Source organism: Sinohyriopsis cumingii, chromosome 4 (genome assembly GCF_028554795.1).
Source record: "Sinohyriopsis cumingii isolate HCF-2022 chromosome 4, ASM2855479v2, whole genome shotgun sequence".
NCBI lineage: Eukaryota > Metazoa > Mollusca > Bivalvia > Unionida > Unionidae > Sinohyriopsis > Sinohyriopsis cumingii.
Genome location: NC_142964.1, coordinates 93013659 through 93030163, shown reverse-complemented (window position 1 = coordinate 93030163; position 16505 = coordinate 93013659). Strand labels below are relative to the sequence as shown.

The following is a 16505-nucleotide window of genomic DNA, read 5'->3' as shown; positions in this document are numbered from 1 at the left end:
AAATTTTACTGATTTCATGTTACTGGTACTTAAATAATTGTGCTGTGATATTTTTTTAAAGCTATGATTTCCACCAACTTAACTATATTTTCTTTATGTTCAGGTTTAGCATTCTGTAGTTTTATAGACACATATGGAAAATGCTCAAATCTTGAGTAACATTTATTAGTGCTATGCACAGATTTCTTCCAACCATTCCGATTTTGGCAGAATCGTTCCTATTTTCAACCTCAAGTTATGCCATTATAATCAATTATTTCCTTGGATTCTGACTTTCAGGTCAGAAATTTTTTTATATAGGTGAACTTTAATATGAAAATCAGGGCATCTTGATTACTGAAATACTTGCAGGTACTTGAAGAAAACTTGATTCCTTAGTACTTTTATTATAAAGCAACTGAATATTGACCAATCAGTTTTCTAGCAAGCTTAGCACTCTGATTCATGTGAGAAAGTTTGAGACAGATGCCAAAATGAATGACAGTCAATGACGATTAAATTTGGACACAGTATTCTTAAACAACAAATTGAAGAAAAAAATCAATTAAAATCAACAAGGCATTAAACATTGACAAATGCATTCCTATATATTTATTTCTTGATGTCACATTGCTGGAAAGAAGACTAAGGATTAAATGTCAACCAGAAAGTGCTTTAAGTCACTAAGATCTTGTGCATAAAAATAAACTATTTGATAAAATTTTGAAATGTTTGTTTTTTCTTTCATATTTTAAAGCAGACACCTGAGCTGTATACATGGTTACATACAGCAGTTGAGTTGCTTTTGATGATTTATGTGTGCATATAATATCAATTATGCAAAACTGTTGATTTATATCTACTGCTCATAGACTAGAAGAACATATGTGAAGGCCTTTTTCCTATGCAATGTGGCTGCTATGGCAGCCATCTTAAAGGACTTCTTATTGCTGTTATGCCAGAATGGATAGTCATATTAGCATGGAATTTTCACTAAAGACTTTTTGTGATGTCTAGTTTGTTGTATGTGATGGATGAGCTTGTTACCTGTCATGAGGCATATTTCTGAAGATGTTTTGATCAGACTTTGTATATATCCTGTTATGTATTTTTGATATAATGTATATTTGATTTAATTTAATTGTTTGTTTGTTAGTTTTAATTTTTTTATATTCCATTGCATGATATTGTAAGGTAACTTTATTTACTGGATTTGATGTTGTTCAGTTCTGACTGTTTTTGACATAAACAACTAATAATAGAAACTTTATATCTAATGCTGACCTAGTTCCTGACTTTGGTTCAGAAACAAGTAAGAGTTGTAGTATACAACTTTCTTTAATTTTTAAAAAGTTCTTTCTCAGAGTAAGATTCATAAAGCAGAATTGAGGTCATACTTGGAGTACATGACAAATAACATATCAATTAGGTTTTCCCAGACGATTGACCCAGATCTGGGCATCTGTTTTGCATTGTAGCTAGATTTATTGTTGATGTTTTGAGAAATAATTGTCATTCTTGCCATTACATTTGAGAAGTTAAAGTGTTTTATGTTGTGACCAGATTTTGGGCTAATTAATTTTATTTTATTTTAAAGAAAAGTGATTCCTTTCCCTGGAAATACTAGTGCTCTTAATTAATTCTTGGACAAAGACAGTTATCAGAATTTACACAGAATTCAAACACTGGAATATTATTTTATTTGATTCAACAAATAACTATTGACACATCGGTATGATACTGACTACAGCATACGTCATTGCCTTCCATTTTGGATTTCATCAGAATTCAGACTCTGTTTTATTAGGACTTTTTATTACTAGGACTTCAATTTTTTAATTCTTGGATTATTTTTGGATTTGATTCATAAAACCGTAAGTTCTTTTTCTCATTTTACCAGGTTTTTGTAAAATTTTACAAAGCTTGTTGTCTTCACTTTTTCTTGTTACATTTTGTAAGAGCCTAAACAGGTAACAAAGAAAATGTGGGACTCGTCCAGGCGATATGAATTTTGGCTAAAATATTTCAGAAAACTCTGGTTTTGAAATTTAAATTCCCCTAGTTTTTGAAATTTTTTAAATCCCAAATATTATTTTACATTTTAGAAATCTCTAGTGTGATCAGCAAGCTATTTTTCACAATGTCATCAAACACAGAAATCTTTCTTTCAAATCGTACCCAGAAACAGTTAGACAGTTTGCCAGAAAATATGATCTTTCTGAGGCAAAAGCTTCCTTAATGAAGCAAGAAATAAAAAATATTTTAGTCCAGTATTTGGTAGAAAAGAATGTTTTGGATAAAAGTGCTCTGGTTTTGATCAGTAAGTCTATCAGACTCTGACATAAAAGTAAAGGAATTGGAATTAAAATGCAGGATGGAATTAGAGTTAAGAAAGTTTGAACTTCAGAAAGAGGAAAAACAAATGCAGTTACAGAAAGAAGAAAAACAATTGCAATTAGATAAGGAAGAAAGAGAGAGAGAAAGACATGCAATTACTAAAAGAACAAATACAGTTACAGAAAGAACAAATGCAGTTACAGAAAGAAGAGTAACAAATACTATTACAGTTGGAGAAAGAGGAGAGAGAGAGAGAGAGAGACAGATGAAAATGCAAATGCAAAGAGAGAAAGACGAGAGGGAATATCAGTTTAGAATAAAAGAAATAGAGCTGTCAAGTGAAAAGCACATTCCCACTTTAGATACAAATTCAAGTTTTGATGTTACAAAGAATATTAGGTTAATGCCCCCTTTCCGAGAAAAAGAAGTAGACAGATATTTTCTTCGTTTTGAAAAAATTGCGGAAAATTTGAAATGGCCAAAGGGAGCATTGGATTCTATTATTACAATGTGTACTTAACGCTTGTGATATTTACCATTGAATGTCATTGCAGCAAAATGCTGACGATGATGTGGTTAAGGAATGCATTTTAAAGGGTTATGAGTTAGCCCTGAGTCTTATTGGCAAAAATTCAGAAACTATAAGAAAGAAACTGGAGAAACTCATCGAATTTGCAAGAGAAAAAGAGCAGTTATTTGATAGATGGTGCTTAGCCAAGTAAGTTGATCAAGATTATAAAAGTCTCAGACAACTTGTATTACTTGTATTACTTGAAGAGTTCAAGAAGTGTACTGACATTAAAACTTATTTTGATGAGCATAAGGTCGAAACCTTGGAAAATGCTGCTCATGCTCATGACGGGTATTCTTTAGCTCATGAAGTTTCTTTTGTAAATAAGACTTCCACTCAGCAGTCTCCTGGCAGAAAAGTATTTCAGCTTAATACAAGCCCTTCTAAATCTCAATCTGGCACAACTTTTAAAAATCAAGCCTCTGATAAGTTTGATCAAAGATCCTTGTCTCTTCTTATGTGTACTTATTGCAAGAAGAAAGGATACATTATTTCTGATTGCTACAAATTGAAAAATAAGCATCAGAATCAAGACAGACCTATTTCAAATGCTCTTATTTCTAAGATGTCAAAATCATGGTCATGTATTGAAAGTGATACATTTGTTGGGTCTAACAAACCCCAGCCTGATTTTTGTATGGAGAATTATGAACTATTCATATCGAAGGATTCTATATCACTATGGAGTGATTTGGCCAATCCCACCCCTGTTAATATTTTAAGTGACACAGGAGCTGCTCAGAGTCTTTAATTTTCAGGTTCTTTGATTTTTTCTGAGAAGTCTTCTTCTAATGAGAGTGTTCTTATTCAGGGAGTAGAGTGCGGCTTTGTTAATATTCCTCTCCATTGTGTAAATTTGTCATCAGACTTAGTCTCAGGACCTGTGACAGTTGGAACAGTCTCTGTTTTACTCGTTGAGGGCATTCATTTGTTACTAGGCAATGACCTAGCCAGAGATAAGGTTGTGCTTAATCCACTGACAAGCCTTGTTTGGATTAGAAAGTCGATCCTATTTAGAAAGAATTCCCTGATTTATACCCAGCTTGTGCAGTTACTAGAGCTATGGCAACGAAAGTTCTTGAGAATGATGATAAGGAAAGTATTCCTTTAGCTGACACATGCATTGGTCAGGCTTTTGATGAGGTCACTTTTACTCCTTGTTTATATCAGTCAAAAGGTATTGATCACAGTGATCCTCTTTTTAACTATTCATTCTTTTTATTCTAATCAGGGTGACAAACAACAATCACTTGTCATCAAACAGGAAAAAGATCCTGAGATTTCCTGTTTGTTTCAAAAGGTCATTAGTGAAGCTGAAGCCACTGCAGCAACTGTCTGTTATTTCATTAAAAATGGAATTTTTATGAGAAAATGGAGACCATCTGAGGTACTTGCTGGAATACCATCAGACTCTACTGATTTTGGAGCAACAAATCTTTGGAATTCAGAAATTATGAATGATTTGGACCAGAAACTTTCACATTTGCAACAGCAAGAAAGGAAGGAACTTAAAAAGTTATTATTTGAATATGAGCACTTATTTCCAAATGTTCCTACAAGAACAAACAAAATTTTCCATAATGTTGAAATTCCACACCTGTGAAACAACACCCGTACAGGATGAACCCTCTCAAACAGGAGTACTTGAGAAAAGAAATTCAATATTTGCTGGAGAATGGTTTCATAGAGCCCAGTAAAAGTGACTGGAGTTCACCATGTATACTTGTTCTGAAATCAGATAAAACTTTCTGTATGTGCATCGATTATAGGAAGGTGAACAGTGTGACTAAAACAGATTCATTTCCATTACCAAGAATCAATGACTGCATGGATAAAATTGGAAAGCCAAGTATGGCACAAAATGTGACCTGATGAAAGGATTTTGGCAAATTCCACTGATAGAAAGAGCAAAGGAAATTTCGGCATTCGTGACTCCAGATGGACTTTGTCAATATAAAGTGATGCCTTTTGGGATGAAGGGTTTGCTAAGTACTTTTCAATGTTTAATAAATATAATCACCTCTGGTCTAGATAATTATGATGCTTACATCAGTGATTTCATCATCTACAAAGACACCTGGAAAGAACATTTAGCAACAATTTGGAAATTCTTTGACAGACTCACTGATGCAAGTTTGACAATTTATCCAAAAGTGAGTTCTGCCGTGCTAGTGTAACATTTCTAGGACATATTGTGGGACATGGACAAGTTAAACATATAGATGCTTTGGTCAGGACTATCACTGAATTCCCTGTGCCTGTTAGTAAAAAGCAACTAATGCGATTTTTAGGTATGGCTGGATCCTGTTGGAAATTTTGTTCCAACTTTTCCATAATTGCTGAACCCCTGACAAATTTAGTGAGAAAACCAAGTTTCACTGGAATGCAAAATGTCAGGAGGCTTTTGATAAGTTAAAAGCCATTCTTAAAAGTGCACCAGTTCCTACAGCTCCAAATTTCAGCCAATCATTTGAACTGTCTGTTGATGCAAGTTATGTTGGGGCTGGGGCAGTATTGATTGAAGAAGACGAAAATGGTGTTGATCATCCAGTGTGCTTGTTTTCTCAGAAATTAAATAAGCACCAAAGAAATTATTCAACAATCTAGATGGACTGTTTAGCTTTGATATTGGCATTACAACATTTTGAAGTTTACATTAGTTCAGCTCCTTCGATTATTGTGTTTAGTGATCACAATTCCCATACCTTCATCGGCAAAATGAAAAATAAAAATCAAAGACTACTAAGATGGAGTTTGTTGTTACAGGAATATAATATTGACATCAGGCACATCAAGGGAAAAGATAATTTAATAGCAGATGCACTTTCCAGTGTATAGAAATGTATTATTTTATGTACACCTTGTGCAATTCATAAGAGTTATGTTTTTTTAATAAAAAAAACTTCATATTATAATTAATCTATGGTAAAAAAAAGCTTTATATAAATCTTTCTTTTTCTTTTTGGGGGAAATGTTATGTATATTTGGTTTAATTTATATTTAATTTAATTTAATTGTTTGTTTGTTAGTTTTCATTTTTTTAAATTCCATTACTTACTATTGTAGGGTAACTTTATTTACTGGATTTGATGTTGTTCAGTTCTGTTTTTGATGTAAACAACTAATAATAGTAACTTTGTATCTAATGCTGACCTAGTTCCTGACCTTGATTCAGAAACATAAGAGTTGTAATAGACAACTTTTTATTTTGTTATTATTCTTTATCGGAGTAAGATTCATAAAGTGGATTCGAGGTCATACTTGGAGTACGTGACAAAGAACATGTATCAGTTAGGTTTTTCCAGAGGATTGACCCAGATCTGGGCATCTGTTTTGCTTTGTAGCTAGATTTATTGTTGATGTTTTGAGAAATAATTGTCATTCTTGCCATAACACTTGAGAACTTAAAGTGTTTTATGTTGTGACCAGTTTTTGGGCTCATTAATTTTATTTTATTTTAAATAAAAGTGATTCTTTTCCTTGGAAGTACTAGTTCTCTTAATTAATTCTTGGACAAAGTTATCAAAATTTACACATAATTCAAACACTGGAATATTATTTTCTGTGATTCATCAAAGAACTGTTGACACATCAGTATGATGCTGACCACAGCATACGTTAATGCCTTCCATTTTGGATTTCATCAGGATTCAAATTCAGTTTCATTAGGACTTTTTATTACTGGGACTTCTACTTTTTTACTCTTGGATTAGTTTTGGATTTGATTCGTAAAACCATAAGTTCTTTTTCACATTTTTACCTTCTGTTTCTAGTGAAATAATTTATTTTTTAAATTTTACAAAGCTTGTTGTCTTCACTTTTTCTTGTTATGTTTTGTAAGAGCCTAAACAATTAACAATCATTATTTCATCAAGATCTTGGACAGCCTCGATATGGAGTAAGATCCATGCGTAGTCATGATTTGATATTGCATCTGATAGGATGAACTTGTTACCAATCAAGAGACCATAATTTTGATCCATTGTTGGTGAAACTTGGAATATATTACACCAGTACTTTTATGATCAAAATCTAGGACAAGCTCAGTAGTGAGCCAGGTTCATGCAGATTAATGAAGTGGTCTTGCTTCTGATTGGCTGAGCTTGTTACCTCTCTGGGAGCCATGTTTTTGATCAGACTTAAGATAAAGGCTTAAATGATCAAGATTTTGAACAAGTTCAGTGATGTGTTGGTTCCTTGCATATTAATGAGGTATTCTTTTAAAGAGCTTGTTCAGTGATGTGTTGGTCCCATGCATATTAATGAGGTATTCTTTTACAGAGCTTGTTATAACTCTAGAAACTTTATTTCTGATCAAATTTGAATCAAACTTTGTCAGGAAGATCAGTCATATTAATGATGTGATCTTCTATACATTTGTCTGAGTTTCTAACCTCTTGGGAGACTAACCAGTTTTAATTAAGCTTGGTAAATTGGTTAATATCATCAAGATGTTGGGTGGTTTTTATTTATTATGAACTAGATCCATGCATATTTTTGAGGTGATCATGCACTGCATCTGATTGGCTGTTGTTTATTTTCCCCTCTCCAGAGACCATATTTGATTAAATTTTGATCAAACTTGGTTAAAGTTTGATCAAACTTGGTCAGTAGGCCTATATCAGAGACTTTCAGGATGATTATGAGCAAAATCCATGCCTATTAATTATGTGACTTTGCATCATATTGACTTGTCAACACTAGAAACTATGTTTCTGATTAGATTTTGATTAAACTTGTTAAATTGTGTTATATGTTTAAGATGTTGAATGAGTCTGGATATGAGCAAGATCAATACATGCAGATGAGGTAGTCTTGTATCTGATTGGCTAAATTGTTTATCACTCTAAAGACTGATTTCCAGTTGGAGTTTGCTTCACCTGAATCTTTTGTTGTCATTGTTGAAGACATTTTCTAAAATGAATTGATCTGTGTATGTTAATACGATATCATGCATCTGATTGTGCTTGTTACCTCTTTAGATCTGGTGACTATATTTTTCATCCATTATCTTTCAAACTTGGTCCATGGGTTTATGTCATCAAAATTTTGAATGACTCCAATTTTGAGCAAGTGACCATGTTAATTAAGCCTATATCTATTGATTAATATATTTAAAATCAGACATACAATAAAATAGGTAAAATCAATGTGATATAAAGTTTGAGAGATAGTTTACATAGGTTGTGATCTTTTAGGACCACATACATCTGCTTGGTGAAATAGTCAGCTGTTAAAATATGTAATCAGGTGAGTGATATCAAGTCCACTTTGGTTTCTTGCTAGTTTTCCTATTGTCTATGATCTTCTGTTATTTTAATTCATGATTTTGATATATAACCTTTTTGATCTTCAGACGTTGTTGCAGATTTGCCTGAATCAGAGGCTGCTGAACTCCAGAATAAATTGGAGGTTTTGAACACCATCATGGATGCTGAGGTGAGGGATACAACATATAATGTTATAGCTGCACAGTGACCTCCTTATTTTGGCAGTAGTTATTATAATTAGGGCAAGGATGAGAGTTTGAGATCATGGAGCAGTTGAGCAGGAAAGGCATAGCGTTGAGAAAAATTTGTGTTGGGATTACTGCATATATCCTTACAGTTGTTCTCTGTACTCTTTGTTCAGTTGCCTTCACTTGGTTGTTTCTGGATGACATTTTAAATGACTTAACATTTTAATTTAAGGTTTTCGTTGTGATGAATTAAATAGCTTAACTGCTACAGACATTTGACATGAAAATTAATTTTATCAGTCTTCACTGGATGTTCAGAGTGAGGCTTTATTGTCTCAGAAAAGGAACAGTTGCTGCAATTTTCTAATTACTTTTTTGTTTATAGGGAGAAATTGGCATTAACTAGATCAGAGAAAAGTTGAAAGGAGTGTCTTTTTCATTCCTTTGTATAAAAGAAAAAGTACCCGACAAAACCTTATGAAAACTTGAAAAAAGTCTGGACCTTATTAACTTGCAGTCTATAATCCCTCAGTATCTGAGATTTTTTTTCTTTTCTTCAAATTTATAACTGCCTGCTAGAGTGAATAACAGAAGAAAATTTTTCTGATGTGCTTAGATACTCAACCTAGTTTCACATTGAAAAAGGGTTCTTGTCAAGTATATTGTCAAGTATATACACCTGTATGCCAAAAATCGAAGATACCAAGTATATACACCTGTATGCCAAAAATGGAAGATATCAAGGAAAAGTATTAACATTTAATGGCATCTGAGCACAATATTGACCATATGGTGCCATTATCGCGAAGATAGATATTTACTCAGTATGTTTCTTGTTTTTTCACTAGATCATGCAGCTTAAAGAGCAGCAAAAAAGACAGACGTATTCTCAATGTAAGTAATCAGACCTTGTATTTATTAGCTCATTGACATGAATGTATTCTGATTTAGCATACACATTCATAGAGTATATCACTTATGTTTAATAAAAACATTGACCTGTTGTTTGTTGATATGAAGATGTATAACAAATCATGTTTGGTTCTCCTCAAGGGTTTCAAACTGTTATCAGACTGAAAATTGGATCCTACAAGATCACCAGAAAGGAGATAGAAATAATGATTGCTTCAAGACATCATCAATTCACACATGACATAGTGTATGGTGCAAAATAACCAAGAATGTATATTATATATAGGTTAACAATATAACAATATTTTGCACAAAAAATTTCTTAAGTACATTCACTGTGAGTGTAAATGACAATAGTTTTGCTAACACTGGTTTGAAAAGTACTCTTGAAGACAATATTGCCATGTAAGTTATTGTACCCTGCACATAGCAATCCCAGTTTGTATCTGTTATGATAACAAGGTGGAAAACAGTGTAAGCTTGGATGATGACTAAACACAAATAGCAGAGAGAAGTAAACCCCATGTTTCAACTTGGGCAATCAAATAAAAAGGTTATTTTATTTACAAAGCAAGACAACCCCAGAAACAGACTTTGGATTCTTGAAGAATGCCACCTTTTTATATACAAAGTAGGTTGTCCTAGGGAAGATGATCTTGGTTTCTTGTTACAGGTGTTCACTGGAATTGCAAAAATAAATTGAAACAATGGAACAGTTGGGGCTCTGTAAGTGACACTTTGAGCATGTATTCTGTGAAATCTCTTAAAGCATATGCTGCAACTGAATAGGTCTCAACTGTACAGCATAATCACCGGAAGTTCAGATAAATTGTTAATTGAATATAGGACTACATGGCACTGAGCAAGTGTCAAATTTGTGGCTTGATTAGGGGTTGGGAAAACAAAGTGAGTATGCTATTACGAAGATGGCTGCCATGTATATATGGTCTTAACACAGCTCCACTCAACTCCATGAACTTGATGTAAAAACTGGTGTTAAATATGCTAATACCTGTAGCCATCATTTATACTGTGGATTTATGACAATATTAAGTTAGTGTAAGTGAAATTTTATGTGCACATGTTCATGTATTCAAGTGAATTTGGAAACCTGTTCAGAACAAAGGATTTTTGGCTATCCAAGATGGCTACCGAAGTGGATATACTTGAAATTGAACTACACCTACCATATCTGAACTTCAGTTGATACCAACTCAAACACATTATGCAAGTTTCATTCAAAAGTTTATGGATATGTGCTAGTCATAAATAAGGATCTGATATACTTTTGCTATCACTGCTATGAACAAGCTGAAAATATCAGAATCATGGAAACATATTTAAATACCAGCCTTGTAGGTTCCTTACTCAACACACTCAGCTCAACCTTTTCTGCATCATTCTCTGGCTTTAGTATGTCTGATATACCTGAAGATCAGAGCCACACAGATAATCCCATGCAGGAAAGTCATGTTCAGAATAAAAATGAAAACAATGGTGCAGATGATGATTTGGAATTATCCATTATGGCTGACACTCCAGAATTCTTGAGGGTCAAACATAATAAATACAGTATCACTGTGAATATAGATCCACAAAAGTTTGAGTTTGTAAAACAGATATTGGATTCAGAACCTTGCATGACTTCATGCAGTTCAAGTGTACAAAATGGTATTATCTACAGAACAAAAGAGAAAAACACTGTGACAGCTACATTGTATAAAACAACATGTGTCTTACATATACAGGGGCTGAACAGTCTCACATGGTTAGATCATATTATCTGTAAATGTAAACAGGATGAGAATACCCATGCTAAAGGCATTTATATGCTGACATCTACACCAGTAACTAGATGTAGTACCAAACATGAAACAGTTCCTAAAGTCTTTGACCTAAATGACTCAGGCAATAAAATTAACACCCCTCCAGAGTGTCAGGCAATTACACACTCCATAAATCATGACCACAGCAGTGATGGCTTAAGCCTTAATGATTTCTCCATGTGTGTACTTCAAAAAACAATTAGGAAATTGGAGACCCAAATCGAAGAATTAAAACTACAGTTACATGCTATTAAATCAGCACAGGGAAGGGTTAATGAGCAAGTAACCTCATGTGAAACAGCAATTCAGACAGACTCCCAAATATCAACAGTATCAGATGCTCAGACACAGACAATCCCAGTACCAGCCAAAAGAAAATGTAAAATGACCATGCAAATAAAAACTGATGCCCAAAGTAATCCTGCATTGCAGACAACAGTATCCCCCTCTCAGTCATGTGACACACCTGCAACAGCAATAAGTGTACATCCATGGCCCGCAGTTCAAACAAATCTGTTACCTTCACCAACAACTGCATTTCCCAGTGCTCAGACAAATGTGTCAGAATCAACAACAGTAGTTCACACAACTGAAACACCAATTTCAGCACCCCTTCCTCCAAGATATGTGTCTGAAATACAATCCAGAGTCCAACACACGACATCACAAGCCAGAAAAGATAGGACTCTAATAATTGGCTCCTCAATTTTGAAAAGTATAATACCAAGGAGACTTTTTAAAACAGATGTACAGACTTTAAGAGGTGCAAAAATCAACAACATCACTGACAGAATAATGAACAGTGACCTAACCAAATACAAACAAATTATTATTTTAGTAGGTGGAAATGATGCCTGTGAGGGAAGGTCACTAAATCAACTCAAAACAGATTTTGAAAGTTTATTGTATGCTGCTAGATATTGCAGCCCAAATACATGTAAATTAATGATATCGGGACTACCTCCTCGTGTGGACACCAAGGCCAAAGAAATAAATGATCTGATAATTGACTTATGTGAAGATTTCAACCTACAGTACATTCCACAATACAAATCTTTCTTCATTCAGAATCAGGATGTCAACCTTAGTCTCTACCACAGAGACAAAATTCATCTAAGCAGAAAAGGAACCTCTCAGCTACTGAGAAATATTAACATGTATGCCCCTATTTTCAAGCACTTTAATGAAGAGTGTTGTCTTAACTGTGGAGAAACTGGGCACTTGACACAGGTATGCCATCATGGCAAACAGATCGAGTGTTTTAGGTGCCATAAATATGGACACAAACAAAGACTTTGTCCATCAATGTATACATATTAGGAAGCTGGCAAAGAGGAGAATGCCAACGCTTCATTTACAAAAAAACTAAATGTACCCAGTGGGACTCTTGACTCTAACTATTCAATGGACACTATTGTAGATGCAAATGTAAATGGATTTTCAGGGTTTGTATGTGACTTTGAAGATGCTAATATATATGAACATTTAAATATAGAAATAGGATGTCAGAATGATAAAAGCAGTATGGAGACAATCTCAGTGAGTACCCCATTGCATGATGACATACATGTAATTGATATGAAACTAAATACAAAAGGTTTTAACATAGGTCACTTAAATGTACAAGGTATAGTGGGAAAGATAGACCAGATTAAGTTAATGTTGTCTTCCATGGAAAATAATATACATGTTTTAGGACTCACTGAAACCAAATTAAATGCTAACCACAATGATGATCTATTTCACTGTCAAGGCTACAATAAACCATTTCGTAGGGACAGAGAGACAGCAGGGGGGGGTCTTGTTGTATACATTAGGGAAGATGTAAATGTAAAAAGGCGACTTGACTTGGAGTCACATGAAATTGAGAGTATCTGGGTGGAAATTTTTCAAAATAATGCAAAATCTTTCCTAGCTGGTTTCATTTATAGACCACCTTCCTCCAAAGCATTTTGGAATGATAACTTTTTGAAACAAATAGAAAGTGTTCTAGCACAGGAGAAAGAAACATATATACTCGGAGATATAAATAAGGACCTTCTCAATACTCAAATAAGGAACAACTGGATGGAATTTATTGAATCATTAGGCCTAGACCAGCTGGTAAATGAGCCTACAAGGGTAACAGAAAAATCAAGCACTCTTATTGATCACATTTATACTAACCTACCAGACAATGTGGCTTGTGTTAATGTACCAAATGTTGGTCTTAGTGACCACTATCCTACTTTTTTGACAAGAAAGGTTAAATGCAAGAAAAATAAGAAAAATACACATAAAACGATCACTTACAGATCATTCAAAACTTTTAATGAAGAACAATTTCTCAATGACCTATATAAAGTTCCATGGAGTATGATCCAAAATTTGGATGACATAGATGAAGCTATGAGGGTGTGGACTGACTTATTTATGGATGTAGTATCTAAGCATGCACCACTGAAAGTACATCGAGTAAAGACTGATATTCAACCTAATTGGCTTACTACTGAAATCCTAGATGCTATGAAAACACGAGACAAATTCAAGGCTATGGAAAACCATGCACAATATAAAGTATGGAGAAATAAAATAACAAGTATGATCAAAAAAGCTAAAAAAACTTATTATCAATCATTACTTGAAAACAAAAAGAGCAACACAAACTCCATTTGGAAAGTCTTCAATGAACTCACTGGAGGAACGCACAAAAAACAGACAAATAAAATTCACTCACTTCTGGTAAATGACACCATAGTCACTGATGAAACTGACATTGCAAATGTTTTCAATGATTTTTTCATCAACATTACCACAAAGTTAAAAGAGCCAGTGATAGAAAACAACTTTAATGAACTGAAAAAGTTCTGCAGCAGTAAAATCTCAAAGGAGGTATGTTTCTCTATCCCACCAGTGTCAAAAAACTTTGTTAAAAAATGTCTCAGTGAACTTGATACCAAGAAAGCTACAGGACTTGATCAGATTGGTCCACGACTCATTAAATCTTCTGCCTTTGCTATTGTAGATAGCATAACATTCATAATTAATTTAAGTATTGCAACCTCATCTGTCCCCAAAATATGGAAAACTGCAAAAGTAACTCCTATTCACAAATCTGGTTCTAAGGATGATGCTGATAACTACCGACCAATTTCAATACTACCAAACTTGTCAAAATTGATTGAAAAACATGTCCATGACTCATTCATGTCATATTTAACCAAACACTTGCTGTTACACCCTAATCAATCAGGCTTTAGAAAGAACCATTCCTGTGAGACTGCCTTGATCTCCCTAACTGATAAATGGCTTCAAGCACTTGACCAAGGTAGAATAATAGGAACTGTATTTGTAGATTTCAGGAAAGCTTTTGACATGGTGGATCATGAAATCCTTTTGAAGAAACTGAAAATCTACCAGTGTGATGAGAGAACAATTAGATGGTTTACTTCATACTTAAATGAGAGAACACAACATGTTTACATAAATAATGTTCCGTCTGAACCTGAAACAATTAGATATGGAGTACCACAAGGCTCAATTCTAGGTCCACTACTATTCATTTTATTTATTAATGACCTACCACTTTTACTAAGAGACTCAATATCATCTACAGATCTCTATGCAGATGACACAACATTGTCAGACATCCAAAACACAAAGCATGAGCTCGAAATTTCTTTACAGAATGCACTAAACAAACTGGAAAACTGGTGCACATGTAATGGCATGGTGGTAAATACTGGTAAAACTAAAATATTACTTATCTCAACACGGCAAAGAAGGACAAATCTTGATAGTGATGAACTATGTCTGACATGGAAGGATACAAATCTGCAAATAGTCTGTCATGATAGGCTACTTGGTGTTCTGGTAGATAATAACCTATCATGGACTGAACATATCAAACATACCAGTAAAAAAGTCAATTCAAGTTTATGGCTTCTCAGTAGGATAAGACATTTTCTCCCTGAAAGGCACAGGAAACTATTTTATAACAGTTACATACAACCCTATTTGGACTACTGTAGTACAGTATGGGGTAATTCAGATGATAAAAACATAGCAAAGCTGGCACATCTTCAAAAAAGAGCATTTGGGCTAATATCAATCCAGAAAGAAAGCAAGGAAAGTTTAGCTGGTAGGTTAAAAATATTACCTATTAAAGACCGAATCTGTTTGAGAAAAGCCAAATTAATGTACAGGATATCTCAGAATAGTGCTCCTGAATATTTACAATCACTATTCCAGTATAGGCTACCTGGTAATACTCCCCACCTGCGATCCATGTCTACCAAACAGTATAAAATTCCCAAACCAAATAAGGAGTTATTTAAAAAAAGTTTCCAATACTCTGGAACTCTGCTCTGGAATAGTATTCCAGCTGAGATTAGAAATGCCCACTCTATTTCCTTCTTCCAAACCCAATATATTCAGTGGCTTCAGAGATGCAGCTTAAATAAATAAATTCCTTTGTATGAGGGCCTCAAGGTAGATTAGTTCTTAGCTAATTGTGTTACCCTCTTTAAATAAGGTCATTATTATTATTATTATTATTATTACAAGCTAAGGGCTTTGTGCTGGCAGATAACTAAGGAAATATTGCTCAGGCATTAGACCTGGCTTACAAAAACAAGGCAAATATAAATCAGATCAGAATTATAATTAAATCACTTACATGAAAATGAAGCAGTATACATACTAGTAAACACCCAAGGTTAAATAACATGGGCACCTTACTCTGTGGCAAGTAGTATATAATTTAATATTTTCAAATTATTAAAATCAAATAAACGTGGTTAATGGTATTGTGTAATGAATACTGTAATAAAAAAGATAAGCACGGTGCATACCATAGTCTGTATGCATTTCTTGACAGAGTAGTGGCATGATAACATTAAACATTTGAATTCACAAGTATTTTAGATGTACTGGAAGCAGCAAAAGTTTTGAGTGTTGCAACTACATTTGGTTCTTTAAAGGTATGAAAAACACTGATTTTTATTTTATTATTTAATAAAATTTCTGTTGAGTACATTTGTGGTCATGTATGTTTCAAATGATTTAATTTTTAAATCCTAAAGTTGATAACCATACTAATCATTTTAGCAGCTAAACATTAATATTCTGATTGAAAAGGTGTCCCAAAACTTGCAACTAGAAAACAGTTATATGTCCCAGAAAAGGTAGTGCACAAAAAAATTACTTTCGAAAATAATTTATGGTGTCCCAACATATATGGTAAATACAGTACATATTATTCTTTATGGTTTTGGTACTGTTCGGTCAATAAAAAGAAATTTCAATTATATTATTTCCCTTTTTAATGGTTAATATTATAATATTTTACAATCTTAAAAACATGGTAACAGATTGCACATGGGGACATAACTTGACAATTTTTCAGTGTGTGGCAGCATGGGGCTGGGATTTGATAGCTGAA

At 33.7% G+C, this 16505-nt stretch overlaps 1 protein-coding gene across 2 annotated transcripts in view; it reads left to right on the top strand.

Annotated features, from left to right (window-relative positions):
- The window catches only part of LOC149801686 (protein unc-13 homolog B-like), a 271956-nt gene that overhangs the window by 87960 nt on the left and 167491 nt on the right, over positions 1-16505 (top strand). For both annotated transcript variants that reach the window (XM_089955954.1, XM_089955953.1), the window contains exons 6-7: positions 8244-8326; positions 9194-9239. In XM_089955954.1, coding sequence (XP_089812080.1) covers positions 8244-8326; positions 9194-9239 — 129 coding nt within the window. The remainder of the gene's footprint in view (positions 1-8243; positions 8327-9193; positions 9240-16505) is intronic.